This window comes from Nerophis ophidion, linkage group LG06, assembly GCF_033978795.1.
Source record: "Nerophis ophidion isolate RoL-2023_Sa linkage group LG06, RoL_Noph_v1.0, whole genome shotgun sequence".
Taxonomy (NCBI): Eukaryota; Metazoa; Chordata; class Actinopteri; order Syngnathiformes; family Syngnathidae; genus Nerophis; species Nerophis ophidion.
The window spans coordinates 48,099,119-48,116,789 of NC_084616.1; the positions used below are offsets into that span (position 1 = coordinate 48,099,119).

A 17,671-nucleotide genomic window follows, 5' to 3' on the forward strand; every position below is an offset into this window, starting at 1 on the left:
TTTTGTTATGAAATGGCAAAACGCACGCACGCACGCACGCACGCACGCACGCACACACACACACACACACACACACACACACACACACACACACGCACGCACGCACGCACACACACACGCGCACACACACACACACGTGTATTTCTTACCTTCTTGAGACCTCCTAAAAATACCTACCTCTTGAGGACCACCCTTTCTAGATATATAAAGATTTGTATTTACAACATTAATAATATATATATACACACTATGCAAATATAAAAAAGCTTGTTGTGAAAAACGGGTTGGAAGTTCACAAGAAAAAGGTCACAATTTCACAAGAAAAATTTTGAATTTTGGCAGTATTATAGTAAGTCGTAATTTTCTTCAGCGCAAGTCAAAATTTTACAAGAAAAACTGAACATTTGTGTAATGGTATGATAAAAGTTGGGATTTTACTCAATAACAGTCGGAATTTTACAAGAACAAGCTTAAAGTTTTGGCAATTTTATGAAAAGAGTCGTAATTTTACATGACAAAAGTCACAATTTTATAAGAAAACTTTAAAATTTGGGCAATATTATAATAATAATCTGAATTTTAGTTAGCAAATTGTTTATGAAAAAAGTCATCATTTTATTCAAAGAATGTCATTATTTTACAAGAACAACAAAAAAATTGGCAATATTGTGATAAAATTAAAATTTTATATGAAAAATGTCACCATTTTGCATTAAAAAGTAATAATTTTGCATGAAAATTTAATAATTTTACGAGAAAGAATTGCAATATTACAGAAACAGAAAGAATATGAGAAATGTTTCCCATTTTTATAGGAAAAAACGTTGACACATTGTGAGAAAAAGACTGCTTTTACAAACTCCCGTTTCTATATGAGTTGGAAACTTATGTTAGATGTAAATATAAACGGAATACAATGATTTGCAAATCTTTTTCAACCCACATTCAATTGAATGCACTACAAAGATAAAATATCTGATGTTCAAACTCATAAACTTTATTTTTTTTTGCAAATAATTAACTTAGAATTTCATGGCTGCAACACGTGCCAAAGTAGTTGGGAAAGGGCATGTTCACCACTTTGTTACATCACCTTTTCTTTTAACAACACTCAATAAACGTTTGCTCCTCTCTGAGCTGCAACCTTATCGTGGTAGAGGAGTTTGCGTGTCCCAATGATCCTAGGAGCTATGTTGTCCGGGGGCATAAAGCCCCCTGGTAGGGTCTCCCAAGGCAAACAGGTTCTAGGTGAGGGATCAGACAAAGAGCAGCTCGAAGACCTTTATGAAGATGAAAAACCATGGACCCAGATTTCCCTCGCCCGGACGCGGGTCACCGGGGCCCCCCTCTGGAGCCAGGCCCGGAGGTGGGGCACGATGGCGAGCGCCTGGTGGCCGGGCCTGTTCCCATGGGGCCCGGCCGGGCACAGCCCGAAGAGGCAACGTGGGTCACCCCTCCAATGGGCTCACCACCCATAGCAGGGGCCATAGAGGTCGGGTGCATTGTGAGCTGGGCGACAGCCGAAGGCAGGGCACTTGGCGGTCCGATCCTCGGCTACAGAAGCTAGCTCTTGGGACGTGGAACGTCACGTCACTGGGGGGGAAGGAGCCTGAGCTAGTGCGCGAAGTCGAGAAATTCCGGCTGGACATAGTTGGACTCACTTCGACGCACAGCAAGGGCTCTGGAACCACTTCTCTCGAGAGGGATTGGACCCTCTTCCACTCTGGCGTTGCCGGCTGTGAGAGGCGACGGGCTGGGGTGGCAATTCTTGTTTCCCCCCGGCTCAAAGCCTGTACGTTGGAGTTCAACCCGGTGGACGAAAGGGTAGCCTCCCTCCGCCTTCGGGTGGGGGGACGGGTCCTGACTGTTGTTTGTGCTTATGCACCAAACAGCAGTTCAGAGTACCCACCCTTTTTGGGAACACTCGAGGGAGTACTGGAAAGTGCTCCCCCGGGTGATTCCCTTGTCCTACTGGGAGACTTCAACGCTCACGTTGGCAACGACAGTGAAACCTGGAGTGGCGTGATTGGGAAGAATGGCCGCCCGGATCTGAACCCGAGTGGTGTTTTGTTATTGGACTTTTGTGCTCGTCACAGTTTGTCGATAACAAACACCATGTTCAAACATAAGGGTGTCCATATGTGCACTTGGCACCAGGATACCCTAGGCCGCAGTTCCATGATCGACTTTGTAGTTGTGTCATCGGATTTGCGGCCTCATGTTTTGGACACTCGGGTGAAGAGAGGGGCGGAGCTTTCTACCGATCACCACCTGGTGGTGAGTTGGCTGCGATGGTGGGGGAGGATGCCGGACAGACCTGGGAGGCCCAAACGCATTGTGAGGGTCTGCTGGGAACGTCTGGCAGAGTCCCCTGTCAGACAAAGTTTCAATTCCCACCTCCGGAAGAACTTTGAACATGTCACGAGGGAGGTGCTGGACATTGAGTCCGAGTGGACCATGTTCCGCACCTCTATTGTCGAGGCGGCAGATCGGAGCTGTGGCCGCAAGGTAGTTGGTGCCTGTCGGGGCGGCAATCCTAAAACCCCTTGGTGGACACCAGCGGTGAGGGATGCCGTCAAGCTGAAGAAGGAGTCCTATCGGGTCCTTTTGGCTCATAGGACTCCGGAGGCAGTGGACAGGTACCGACAGGCCAAGCGGTGTGCAGCTTCAGCGGTCGCGGAGGCAAAAACTCGGACATGGGAAGAGTTCGGGGAAGCCATGGAAAACGACTTCCGGACGGCTTCGAAGCGATTCTGGACCACCGTCCGCCGCCTCAGGAAGGGGAAGCAGTGCACTATCAACACCGTGTATGGTGCGGATGGTGTTCTGCTGACCTCGACTGCGGATGTTGTGGATAGGTGGAAGGAATACTTCGAAGACCTCCTCAATCCCACCAACACGTCTTCCTATGAGGAAGCAGTGCCTGGGGAATCTGTGGTGGACTCTCCTATTTCTGGGGCTGAGGTCGCTGAGGTAGTTAAAAAGCTCCTCGGTGGCAAGGCCCCAGGGGTGGACGAGATCCGCCCGGAGTTCCTTAAGGCTCTGGATGCTGTGGGGCTGTCTTGGTTGACAAGACTTTGCAGCATCGCGTGGACATCGGGGGCGGTACCTCTGGATTGGCAGACCGGGGTGGTGGTTCCTCTCTTTAAGAAGGGGGACCGGAGGGTGTGTTCCAACTATCGTGGGATCACACTCCTCAGCCTTCCCGGTAAGGTTTATTCAGGTGTACTGGAGAGGAGGCTACGTCGGATAGTCGAACCTCGGATTCAGGAGGAACAGTGTGGTTTTCGTCCTGGTCGTGGAACTGTGGACCAGCTCTATACTCTCGGCAGGGTTCTTGAGGGTGCATGGGAGTTTGCCCAACCAGTCTACATGTGCTTTGTGGACTTGGAGAAGGCATTCGACCGTGTCCCTCGGGAAGTCCTGTGGGGAGTGCTCAGAGAGTATGGGGTATCGGACTGTCTTATTGTGGCGGTCCGTTCCCTGTACGATCAGTGCCAGAGCTTGGTTCGCATTGCCGGCAGTAAGTCGAACACATTCCCAGTGAGGGTTGGACTCCGCCAAGGCTGTCCTTTGTCACCGATTCTGTTCATAACTTTTATGGACAGAATTTCTAGGCGCAGTCAAGGCGTTGAGGGGTTCCGGTTTGGTAACCGCAGGATTAGGTCTCTGCTTTTTGCAGATGATGTGGTCCTGATGGCTTCATCTGACCGGGATCTTCAGCTCTCGCTGGATCGGTTCGCAGCCGAGTGTGAAGCGACCGGAATGAGAATCAGCACCTCCAAATCCGAGTCCATGGTTCTCGCCCGGAAAAGGGTGGAGTGCCATCTCCGGGTTGGGGAGGAGACCCTGCCCCAAGTGGAGGAGTTCAAGTACCTAGGAGTCTTGTTCACGAGTGAGGGAAGAGTGGATCGTGAGATCGACAGGCGGATCGGTGCGGCGTCTTCAGTAATGCGGACGTTGTACCGATCCGTTGTGGTGAAGAAGGAGCTGAGCCAGAAGGCAAAGCTCTCAATTTACCGGTCGATCTACGTTCCCATCCTCACCTATGGTCATGAGCTTTGGGTCATGACCGAAAGGATAAGATCACGGGTACAAGCGGCCGAAATGAGTTTCCTCCGCCGTGTGGCGGGGCTCTCCCTTAGAGATAGGGTGAGAAGCTCTGCCATCCGGGAGGAACTCAAAGTAAAGCCGCTGCTCCTCCACATCGAGAGGAGCCAGATGAGGTGGTTCGGGCATCTGGTCAGGATGCCACCCGAACGCCTCCCTAGGGAGGTGTTTAGGGCACGTCCAACCGGTAGGAGGCCACGGGGAAGACCCAGGACACGTTGGGAAGACTATGTCTCCCGGCTGGCCTGGGAACGCCTCGGGATCCCCCGGGAAGAGCTAGACGAAGTGGCTGGGGAGAGGGAAGTCTGGGTTTCCCTGCTTAGGCTGTTGCCCCCGCGACCCGACCTCGGATAAGCGGAAGATGATGGATGGATGGAATAAACGTTTGGGAACTGAGGAGACACATTATTGTTTTATGTAGAGCTTCAGTCGTTCAACAGTCCAGGGTCTCTGCTGTTGTATTTTACGCTTCATAATGCGCCACACTTTTTCGATGGGAGACAGTTCTGGACTGCAGGCGGGCCAGGAAAGTACCCGCACTCTTTTACTACGAAGTCCCACTGTTGTAACGCGTGGCTTGGCATTTTCTTGCTGAAACAAACAGGGGCGTCCATGATAATGTTGCTTGGACGACAATATATGTTGCTCCAAAACCTGTATGGACCACTCAGCATTAATGGTGCCTTCACAGATGTGTAAGTTACCCATGCCTTGGGCACTAATACACCCCCATACCATCACAGAGGCTGGCTTTTGAACTTTGCGCCTATAACAATCCGGATGGTTATTTTCCTCTTTGTTCCGGAGGACACCACGTCCACATTCTCCAAATATAATTTGTAATGTGGACTCGTCAGACCTCAGAACACTTTTCCACCTTGCATCAGTCCATCATAGATGATCTCGGGCCCAGCGAAGCCGGCGGTGTTTCAGGGTATTGTTGATAAATGGGTTTTGCTTTGCATAGTAGAGTTTTAACTTGCACTTACAAATGTAGCGACCAACTGTAGTTACTGACAGTGGTTTTACGAAGTTTTCCTGAGCCCATGTGGTGATATCCTTTACACACTGATGACGGTTTTTGATGCAGTACCACCTGAGGGTTCAAAGGTCCGTAATATCATCGCTTATGTGCAGTGATTTCTCCAGATTCTCTGAACCTTTTGATGATTTTACAGACCGTAGATGTTAAAATCCCTAAATTCCTTGCAATAGCTTGTTGAGAAATGTTGTTCTAAAACTGTTCAACAATTTGCTTACAAATTGGTGACCCTCGCCCCATCCTTGTTTTAGAATTACTTAGCATTTCATGGAAGCTGCTTTTATACCCAATCATGGCACCCACCTGTTCCCAATTAGCCTGCACACCTGTGGGATGTTCCAAATAAGTGTTTGATGAGCATTCCTCAACTTTATTAGTATTTATTACCACCTTTCCCAACTTTTTTGTCACGTGTTGCTGGCATCAAATTTTAAAGTTAATGATTATTTGCAAATAAAAAAATGTTTATCAATTTGAACATCAAATATGTTGTCTTTGTAGCATATTCAACTGAATATGGGTTGAAAATGATTTGCAAATAATTGTATTCCGTTTATATTTACATGTAACACAATTTCCCAACTCAAATGGAAACAGGGTTTGTAGTTAATTTATTTTTGGGGGATTTTTTTGTTTGTGATTGGTTTTTAATCTTCTGTATTTACTTCAAGTTATTACAGAATGTCTCTATATACATATTTATATATATATTTTTTAAATACAGTTTGGCCGGAGGGGGCACATTTCAATTTCTTACACACACTTCTTATTTCATTTGTTGACCAGAGGGGGAGCACTTTTAAAACCTACACACAGCCAATTTTGAAAAAACACTCTTGTTTGGGACCACCTTAATTTTGATGGATTTCACCACCAGGGGTGCAAATGAGACATTCTCTATTCCAGGGGTAGGGAACCTATGGCTCTAGAGCCAGATGTGGCTCTTTTGATGACTGCATCTGGCTCCCAGATACATTTTAGCTGACATTGCTTAACACGATAAGTAATGAATAATTCCGCTGGTAATCGCAGTGTCAAAAATAACGTTCAAAATATAAAACAGTCTCATGCATTTTAATCCATCCATCCGTTTTCTGCCACACCTGTTCAAGAAATAACAATGTTATTAAAAATAATTAGACTTATTATACTCTAAAAATGTTGGTCTTACTTAAAAAAGGCACGCATTTAGTTGTATTCAGTGTTAAAAAATATGATATAGCTCTCACGGAAATACATATTAAAATATTTGGCTTTCATGGCTCTCTCAGCCAGAAAGGTTCCCGACCCCTGGTCTAGTCGATGCAATGGTTTTTCGTATCGGGACCATGATTTATGTCCTAACTTGTTCACCGGTCCTCATATGGAAGCTACCTTTCCTTGTTGGCGTCCCAAGAAGGGTAGAAATACAACGCGCGCACACACACACACACACACACACACAGCTCACCGGTCTGTCGCAGCGTTGGCTGGCTTGCAGGACCTCTTTCCTGCACATTGATAGTCTAGTCTGGCTGGACTGAAACTCTTGTTCCATTGTATGAAACTCAGTTTGCAGGAGCTCAAACTGTGCAGAAATAAATCAATCAATCAATACAATACCTGTACATCAATTAATTTTTCTATGTTGCATATCCGAAGGGTTGTGTGTGAGCTGGAGCCTATCCCAGCTGACTTGGTGTGAGTAATCTACATAGTCTGTTATTGGCCTAGCATTCCTGTTTTTCAACGTGGGAGAAAGTAAACAACATTAAAAATTAAGAGTTTGGACTTAATTGGTAAATGCACAAAATAGTATTAAAGACAATGTAAAAACATTTCCTTAGAAAATGAATTAAACATTTCAATGAAATAGAGTCTAGAAAAAGAAAGTTGTAATATAATGGAAAGAACTGATAACTATATAAAAATCCCGCTGTAATATTACAACAATATAAAGATTAAATCCATTTTACAATAATAATTAATTTATTTTCATAAAAAAGTATGGAAATAATGTAGTAATGTTACAAAAACTCATGGCAAATTATTCCCCCCAATTTTTTTGTAGTGCAAAATAAGGAATTTCACATTAATGAAACATTCATGTGCGTATCTTGCTGACACATCACTGGCCAGGATTTGATTCCATTATGATTGTTTGTGGAAATGTTCCATTATTTTCTTATCAGTGACATCTTGGGAAATTTACCATTATTTTCTTATCGTTGACTAAGCAGGAAGGGGCTGAGAATATGTTTGTGGTAACATTTCAAATGAAGCACCCTGTCATTAATTTCATTGATATTTTGCATGCGCTTTGTCATTCAAAACAAGTGGCCCCCACAGATGCAGGGCCCGATGCACAATATCAGCCATATGAAGGCGCGGTTCTGTAAGAAATACATTGTATTTTATGTGAACAACCTCATTATTGAAAATACAGTCAAAAATTTATATTTTTTTATAACAATCTAGTTTTAATATTTCACTATAAAAATAGCAATATTACAAGAATGTTATTGTTAATTCATGAGAATGTTTAATTTCTGAGCATAATTCATGGTACTTTAGTCACAATGTAGACAATTATAGTTATAATAGTTCAAAACAATTGCTGTAATGTTACAGTAATTATTTTATAAGAGATTAATGTTGTATTTTTTTGAGGAAATATGAATATATTCATGAAAATAAAGTTTTGTAAAAATATTTTAGAAGAATTAAGAATTCATACATAAAAATGAAGTTGCGTTATCTAAAAAATTTGAATATTGGTTTTAATATTTCAATAAAAATTTGCCTAAGATGATTCAGTATTTGATTAATTAATTTCTTGCTGACTATATATGAGTAAATGAATGGAAATACAATTTTGTTACAATTGACTTTTGGAAGAATAAAAAATAATTATTAATTCATAGAAAATAATGTTGTAATCCTACAGTATACATAATGAAAAAAATCTATTTTACAAGAAAAAAGTTAGAATTTTCCTAAAAGGGAAGTTGTAGTAATATGAGAACTTTTTTTCCCATAAAATAAAAAAAATAAAGTTGTTATGTTACGATATTATACTTTTTTTTAATGAAAATAACGATGTAACTGGTAATGTATAAATACATTCAGGAAAGTTAAGTTGTAATGATATAAAGACAAATCCATCCATCCATTTCCTACCGCTTGTCCCGTTCGGGGTCGACAAATATTTTACAAAAATGAAAATTATTTATGAAAATTAAGTTGCTATTTAAAAAAAAAAAAATTGCTTTAATATTTCAAAATAAATAGCAATTCTGCACACAATTTTTACACAAAGTATTTGTTGCGAGAATTTTTCAATTTGTCACACAACAATAATATTTATTTCATGAGAATGAGCAAATTAATGGAAATAAAGTTACAGTATTATGAAAACCCGCCAATTAATTCTGCAAGAATGAAGAAGATGTACAAATGTTTGTATCTTTTCATAGATTAAAAAATAAGTTGTAATGTTATAACAAAAAATACGTTTCACTAGACTCTAGTTTTAATAGTTCAATAAAAATGTGTATTTTTACTTAAATATTGAAAACATTTTAAATCGAAAATATTGTTGTGATTTGTACAAAATTTAGAAGTAAAATCATGGAAATAATAGATTATTTTCTTTTAAAAACCACTTTGTTTGAGAATCCAGTTTTAATATTTTAATGAGTACTGTTTTGGGAAAAAAATTATGAGAAGTAAATTTGTGGAAATTAATGCTACATAAAACAAATTAAAATTTTATCTCATAATTCTTGCAGAAAAACGAAATATTTGACAGTAGTTGTGAGCATAGAGTAACATACAGGGTGTGTATGTATTCTTAGTTTCCTATTCACCTCCTTCTCTTTAAACCTGAGCTCCTCCTGCGTGCAAAAAAGCTGCTCCTCCAAGTCCACGTTCTTCTTAGATATTTCTTCTTTTTCTCCTTTTTCTTCAAGTGTCCTCTCAACCACCACGACTCCCTCAGGTTTCACTTCTTCCTCGAATGACTTCTGAACCATCGCATCCTTTTTCTCAACGTTGCCACCTTGGACAGCGTAAGAAGGGAATTACAGTTGTAATCCATGTCTTTTGGCGCAGATAACGGGCGTTTAAATCTTACGGCTCTGCTGTTTGTCCCTGAGAAATTGGTTGTATTCTTCCAAAAGACCCATGCTGAACTGTAACTCCTTCATGTCTTGTCTCTGAGACTCCAGCTCCTCTGTCAGTGCAGCCTCTCTGCATCTGGACAGCTGCACAGCAACACTTTCATCATCAAACACCTTCACATTATACACCTCTTATGAATTCTGCATAAAACATATCTGTGAATACTTCAATCTGGACTTGCTGCTGTCGCAGTTGATCCGTGCGGAGGTCTTGTTGCTGTCTGAGATTTTCAGACGTTAGCTTGAGCTCCTCGTAAAGACTCTGCATCTTCAGGACGTCCACCTTTGCAGTAATCAGTGCTTCCTGCTGACACAGCAATTTGACACTGCATGAAATGACTGGTTTCATTTCTATGGGCTTGTTTGTTTATGCACAATCTCCGGTGTATATGCCGGATTTATATTGGTTTTATCTGAATAAATGTTGCCATGCAGGTACAACATTTGGATTTTTATTTTTTAAATACAAATTATTCGCATTTGTTTTGAAAATATGCATTCATAAAAAATTGCTTTCATTTCTATGGGCCTGTTTGTTTGTGCGCAATCTTCTGTGTATATGCCGGATTTGTATTGGTTTTAACTGATTACATGTTGCCATGCAGGTACAACATTTGGATTTAAAAAACAACAACAAATTATTCGCATTTATTTAGAAAAAATGCATTAAAAAAACATGTATCCGTCAAATTTTAGCAAATCGAAAACATCTGACTATAACATGAGAAAAATGCTTTTTAAAATGTTATCTTGTAACAAAGGTTGATAAGCTTTTTTTTATTGAAATATATATATTTATATATATATATATATATATATTTTTTTTAATTTAATTTAATTTTTTTTATTTTATTTTTTTTTTTAAATTTGAATTATGTAATCCTAATTTGTTTTGTTGACCTCAAAAAACATGGCTATTTTTTTTATGTTGAACTGACAAAAGTATGATTAAAAATTAATTTTTTAATCAACTAAGATATGTAATTGTGATATTTTTATATTATTTTATTCACAATATTTGTATACCAAAATGTGTAAAAATCTTGTATTTTGTCTGGTAATCAGGAAAAAAAGACAGTTTCTATTTTTGTACTGAACTAACGAATTAATAACATAAAATGGTAAATAAATAATTGAAATAAAATAAATGCAATAATGAATATGAAAATGTAACTGTCTCCCATTTTGTTTGTATATTATTTTAATACTACTGTGTGGATTTAGGAAATATTTCACATTATTTCAAAACATATTAATAAAATATTGGGTTCGCATGAAAATTAGAAAAAAGCTGATTATTGCATCAGGTTGTAATTGTTCTTTTTTCAGTCAGTTACACACAAATATAAATTAAAAAAACTGATTTTAAAATCACTAATGTAACTTCATGTTGATTTTTTTTTTGTTCTTTATTTATGAGCTTTTTTTTGTAATTATTTTTTATTGGAATCATCTCATCCTATTTTTTTGAAACACAGAAAAATGGGTATTTTTATGTTGAGCTGACAAAATGACGATTAATAATTTATTATAAACTATAAATACAATATATATAAATTACCTGTACAGTATTTACATGCCAATTTGTGTTAAACTATTGTATTGTGTCTGTTATTCAGGGGAAAAATATATATTTTCTATTTTTGCACTGAACTAAAATGAATAAAATGGAATAATTCAGGAATAATTAAAGTAAAATACATACAGTTATTACATTTATATATATATATATATATATATATTCTATAAAAAATTATACATTCACATTTATATTTATATCTTATAGTGGAATTATATACATACGTATAATATATTTAAAAACTTTTGTATCATTCTAGCACTCATTTTGATATAGTCTAATACAACAGTATGTGAACAGAATATTACAAACGCACGCACGCACCCGCGCGCGCGCACACACACACACACACACACACACGCACACACACACACACACACACACACACACACACACACACACACACACACACACACACACACACACAGCCCGTAATATACTTAAATATATATTTGTACCCCAGCCTCATGTTTCTCCTCGGTGACCTTATGGGTCTTCTCCCCATACATGACTTTCTGCTTCTTCATTTGGAGAACCAGCTTCCTCGTAGCATCCTTTGGAAACTTCTGCAAGGTTCAAGCAGGGTTAATGCAAAAACTCAAGGGTTTGCCATATGTTGTGTTTTCATACCTGCAGGCAAGCTTGCAGCTGTACCTCCAGGACCTTGATCCTGTTTCTTAGCACTTCTTCGTTGCAGCGAGCCTGTGGTTTGCAAAGGAAACCAGTTCTGCACGTTAAAAAGATATGGGTCATGTGCCTAAACATTTACACCTGCAACTTGACACTAAAAGCATTTTCATTTAAATCAACAAATGATATGTTAATGGTTACAAATGCTTTTCCCAGGTGAACTACAGTATTTAACACAAAGCTTCTGCAGAGATTGCTGTTTTTTTCGTCATCATTTTAGTCTTTGTATTTAACTCAATTGTTTACTCACATTTATTTTATCATCTTCATTTTTTCCTGTCATTCAGCATGTGGAGCAATAATCGAGGCCGTTAGATTAAATCAATTAATTATCATGAATTGATTAACATGGACCTCGACTTAAACAAGTTAAAAAACTTATTCGGGTGTTACCATTTAGTGGTCAATTGTACGGAATATGTACTGTACTGTGCAATCTACTAATAAAAGTCTCAATCAATCAAAAACAATTTGAATTAACTCCACCTAGGAACAAACAGCTGAGAAATCACATAACTTGATGCGCACATAGTTTTGATATTGAAAGGGAATGGCACGTTTTTTTTAAATTGTATCTATCATTCACAATCCTTATGTGGGACAAGCACACATATTTTTTCATTCTCACTTATAAATAAAGGCGAGCAAGCATCAGCTGACAGCTACTAATGGAGTTAATGGTATTCTCTCCATTCCGCCTATAAGACGCTCGAAACAAACATTTCCATAATCTTTTTATTTACATGCTGTAAGTATGTAATGTATTAGAATGCACGTAATAATATGTGTAGTATTTATGTGTTTTGCTCATTTTAGGAATGTGGTGGCGTATTAATTTCAGAGACACATAGCTATGTGCATTTTGTCCTTTAACAACAACAACTAAAAATCATGGCAGACCTAATGAGAGTCAATGACTACTTTGGGACAAATGATAATCCAGACCCTTTTTTGAGCCTGAATATACGGAGGATGAGCTACACGTTTTGAAAGCTGAGTGAGCAGATCCATCAGGTAGCACTATTGCTAAGTGCTAAACAAGATATACAAACTCCAAACATAATAAAACAATCACTTACTGTACAATGTCTGCTCTCACAGGGATGCCCACTGATGGGATGTTTATATCTTCCCATTTAGATTAAGAATTAATCATAAACCTCTTGCAGGCAAAAAATAAATAAATAAAGTTGGGTGAAAACCAGCATTTTTTCGAGTCTTTTGCCGTCTACGGGTCTAAGTTGAAAGTTAAAATTGACAAAATTCTCAGTTCATGGCCACCTTCCACTATACAAGTAAGCGGCACGATATATAATCTAAAATTAACTATTACCTTGTGACAGCACAAGTTCGTTAGTCGCTAAAAAAAGTTTGTCTGCATTAGCGCTTAGAATGACATAATCGCTAATACTTGGTAAATATTTAGGTCACCACATGTAAATAGAGTATTGTTGGAGGTTTTTGAAAGTTTTTAGAGAACTTAATGGATGCAATAGCGTTTAGTTACTTAGGTTTCATTGCATTTTTTCGCAAATCAAAAGTGATATTTCTAAAAAGGTCGACAAAGTACATTTGCGACGTGTAGGTGTTTCCATTAAAGGGTGTTTTGCATCACGAGCCGTAATTCTCGTAAAAGCTCTTCCCACGAGACTCTACTTTGAGAAAGATGGACGCTCTGCGTTTCCATGGTTTTGGAGCTGGGATTACAAATAACCCTCAATTCCAACCCTTGATGTTGAGTGCCAAGCAGGGAGGTAATGGGTCCCATTTTATAGTCTTTGTATTTCTCGGCCTGGGTTTGAACTCACAACCTACCGATCTTAGATTGTCCGCCCTGAGATCGGTAGGTTGTGAGTTCAAACCCCGTCATACCAAAGACTATAAAAATGGGACCCAATACCTCTCTGCTTGGCACTCAGCATCAAGGGTTGGAATTGGGGGTTATACCACCAAAATTATTCCCGGGCCCGTCCACCCCTGCTGCTCACTGCTCCCCTCACCTCCCAGGGGTAATCAAGGGTGATGGGTCAAATGCACAGAATAATTTCCCCACACCTAGTGTGTGTGTGACAATCATTGGTACTTTAACTTTAACTGCAGCCACTGCTGTTGCTGTGATTGTCAATAGAGTACGAAGGCAGCGGGGATCGCTCAAAGGCAACGTAGTTACGTATGGCAGCGGCCAGGAATAAAAGATTTTGGGAGAGAATTGTGAGCGAGGAAGGAATTCACAGACCAATTGTGGATTCACGCGCCCCCTCAACATTTTTTCAGGCATGTGCGTCACTCCGAGCCTGCGGATCGGACTTTATTGCCGGAAAGTGACCCGCGAGACCCCCCTCCCCTCCACGCCCCCCGGCCGACCAATTGGAAGTGAGATCAAGACGACCGGTCAGCCCTCATTACATACTATAAAAAAGTTGGGTTAAAAAATAACCCAACTTTAACCCAACTGCTGGTTCAAAAAAGGACGAGCGCCTTATTTGAGTTATTTTAACTCAGCATTTTGGGTTAATGTTTTCCAACCTAACTTTTGCGTATTTAACTCAAAAGTTGAGTTATGCCAACTCAATGTTGGTTGATTCATAACCCAACTGTTGGGTTAAATTTATTTAACACAAAAGCTGAGTTATGCTTACAACAATTGTGGGTTATTCCCAACCCAACTAATGGGTGTCGCAATTTAGCGCTCCTTGACCCAATAGTTACATAAAAATTATAAATTTTACTGCTGGTTTGTCCTATTCCTTCCCAACTATTCATCAAAATAAGTTTTATTCCATTAATCCATCCATCATCCTCCGCTTATCCGAGGTCGGGTCGCGGGGGCAACAGCCTAAGCAGGGAAGTCTGGACTTCCCTATCTCCAGCCACTTCGTCTAGCTCTTCCCGGGGGATCCCGAGGCGTTCCCAGGCCAGCCGGGAGACATAGTCTTCCCAACGTGTCCTGGGTCTTCCCCGTGGCCTCCTACCGGTTGGACGTGCCCTAAACACCTCCCTAGGGAGGCGTTCGGGTGGCATCCTGACCAGATGCCCGAACCACCTCATCTGGCTCCTCTCGATGTGAAGGAGCAGCGGCTTTACTTTGAGTTCCTCCCGGATGGCAGAGCTTCTCACCCTATCTCTAAGGGAAAGCCCCGCCACACGGCGAAGGAAACTCATTTTGGCCGCTTGTACCCGTGATCTTATCCTTTCGGTCATGACCCAAAGCTCATGACCATAGGTGAGGATGGGAACGTAGATCGACCGGTAAATTGAGAGCTTTGCCTTCAGGCTCAGCTCCTTCTTCACCACAACGGATCGGTACTACGTCCGCATTACTGAAGACGCCGCACCGATCCGCCTGTCGATCTCACGATCCACTCTTCCCCCACTCGTGAACAAGACTCCTAGGTACTTGAACTCCTCCACTTGGGGCAGGGTCTCCTCCCCAACCCGGAGATGGCATTCCACCCTTTTCCGGGCGAGAACCATGGACTCGAACTTGGAGGTGCTGATTCTTATTCCGGTCGCTTCACACTCGGCTGCGAACCGATCCAGCGAGAGCTGGAGATCCCGGTCAGATGAAGCCATCAGGACCACATCATCTCCAAAAAGCAGAGACCTAATCCTGCGGTTACCAAACCGGAACCCCTCAACGCCTTGACTGCGCCTAGAAATTCTGTCCATAAAAGTTATGAACAGAATCGGTGACAAAGGACAGCCTTGGCGGAGTCCAACCCTCACTGGAAATGTGTTCGACTTACTGCCGGCAATGCGGACCAAGCTCTGGCACTGATCGTACAGGGAACGGACCGCCACAATAAGACAGTCCGATACCCCATACTCTCTGAGCACTCCCCACAGGACTTCCCGAGGGACACGGTCGAATGCCTTCTCCAAGTCCACAAAGCACATGTAGACTGGTTGGGCAAACTCCCATGCACCCTCAAGAACCCTGCGGAGAGTATAGAGCTGGTCCACAGTTCCACGACCAAGACGAAAACCACACTGCTCCTCCTGAATCCGAGGTTCGACTATACGACGTAGCCTCCTCTCCAGTACACCTGAATAAACCTTACCGGGAAGGCTGAGGAGTGTGATCCCACGATAGTTGGAACACACCCTCCGGTCCCCCTTCTTAAAGAGAGGAACCACCACCCCGGTCTGCCAATCCAGAGGTACCGCCCCCGATGTCCACGCGATGCTGCAAAGTCTTGTCAACCAAGACAGCCCCACAGCAACCAGAGCCTTAAGGAACTCCGGGCGGATCTCGTCCACCCCTGGGGCCTTGCCACCGAGGAGCTTTTTAACTACTTCAGCGACCTCAGCCCCAGTAATAGGAGAATCCACCACAGATTCCCCAGGCACTGCTTCCTCATAGGAAGACGTGTTGGTGGGATTAAGGAGGTCTTCGAAGTATTCCTTCCACCTATCCACAACATCCGCAGTTGAGGTCAGCAGAACACCATCCGCACCATACACGGTGTTGATAGTGCACTGCTTCCCCTTCCTGAGGCGGCGGACGGTGGTCCAGAATCGCTTCGAAGCCGTCCGGAAGTCGTTTTCCATGGCTTCCCCGAACTCCTCCCATGTCCGAGTTTTTGCCTCCGCGACCGCTGAAGCTGCACACCGCTTGGCCTGTCGGTACCTGTCCACTGCCTCCGGAGTCCTATGAGCCAAAAGGACCCGATAGGACTCCTTCTTCAGCTTGACGGCATCCCTCACCGCTGGTGTCCACCAAGGGGTTTTAGGATTTCCGCCCCGACAGGCACCAACTACCTTGCGGCCACAGCTCCGATCTGCCGCCTCGACAATAGAGGTTCGGAACATGGTCCACTCGGACTCAATGTCCAGCACCTCCCTCGTGACATGTTCAAAGTTCTTCCGGAGGTGGGAATTGAAACTTTGTCTGACGGGAGACTCTGCCAGACGTTCCCAGCAGACCCTCTTAATGCGTTTGGGCCTCCCAGGTCTGTCCGGCATCCTCCCCCACCATCGCAGCCAACTCACCACCAGGTGGTGATCGGTAGAAAGCTCCGCCCCTCTCTTCACCCGAGTGTCCAAAACATGAGGCCGCAAATCCGATGACACAACTACAAAGTCGATCATGGAACTGCGGCCTAGGGTGTCCTGGTGCCAAGTGCACATATGGACACCCTTATGTTTGAACATGGTGTTTGTTATGGACAAACTGTGACGAGCACAAAAGTCCAATAACAAAACACCACTCGGGTTCAGATCTGGGCGGCCATTCTTCCCAATCACGCCTCTCCAGGTTTCACTGTCGCTGCCAACATGAGCGTTGAAGTCTCCCAGTAGGACAAGGGAATCACCCGGGGGAGCACTTTCCAGTACTCCCTCGAGTGCTCCCAAAAAGGGTGGGTACTCTCAACTGCTGTTTGGTGCATAAGCACAAACAACAGTCAGGACCCTTCCCCCCACCCGAAGGCGGAGGGAGGCTACCCTTTCGTCCACCGGGTTGAACTCCAACGTACAGGCTTTGAGCCGGGGGGAAACAAGAATTGCCACCCCAGCCCGTCGCCTCTCACTGCCAGCAACGCCAGAGTGGAAGAGGGTCCAATCCCTCTCGAGAGAAGTGGTTCCAGAGCCCTTGCTGTGCGTCGAAGTGAGTCCGACTATATCCAGCCGGAATTTCTCGACTTCGCGCACTAGCTCAGGCTCTTTCCCCCCCAGTGACGTGACGTTCCACGTCCCAAGAGCTAGCTTCTGTAGCCGAGGATTGGACCGCCAAGTGCCCTGCCTTCGGCTGCCGCCCAGCTCACATTGCACCCGACCTCTATGGCCCCTGCTATGGGTGGTGAGCCCATTGGAGGGGTGACCCACGTTGCCTCTTCGGGCTGTGCCCGGCCGGGCCCCATGGGAACAGGCCCGGCCACCAGGCGCTCGCCATCGTGCCCCACCTCCGGACCTGGCTCCAGAGGGGGGCCCCGGTGACCCGCGTCCGGGCGAGGGAAATCTGGGTCCATGATTTTTCTTCTTCATAAAGGTCTTCGAGCTGCTCTTTGTCTGATCCCTCACCTAGAACCTGTTTGCCTTGGGAGACCGTACCAGGGGGCTTTATGCCCCCGGACAACATAGCTCCTAGGA

The 17,671-nt window shown here is 42.9% G+C and overlaps 1 protein-coding gene across 2 annotated transcripts in view; it reads right to left on the reverse strand.

Moving 5' to 3' along the window:
- Positions 1–17,671, reverse strand: part of LOC133554815 (protein FAM184B) — a 30,429-nt gene that overhangs the window by 382 nt on the left and 12,376 nt on the right. Inside the window, exons 8-13 of one of the 2 annotated variants that reach the window (XM_061903996.1) lie at positions 11,522–11,593; positions 11,350–11,457; positions 9,479–9,616; positions 9,267–9,396; positions 9,001–9,191; positions 6,603–6,719 (exon numbers count right to left, since the gene is read on the reverse strand). In XM_061903996.1, the coding sequence (XP_061759980.1) occupies positions 6,603–6,719; positions 9,001–9,191; positions 9,267–9,396; positions 9,479–9,616; positions 11,350–11,457; positions 11,522–11,593 (756 nt within the window). Of the gene's footprint in view, positions 1–6,602; positions 6,720–9,000; positions 9,192–9,266; positions 9,397–9,478; positions 9,620–11,349; positions 11,458–11,521; positions 11,594–17,671 lie in introns of both variants that reach the window. The other variant, XM_061903994.1, reaches the window with a different exon arrangement.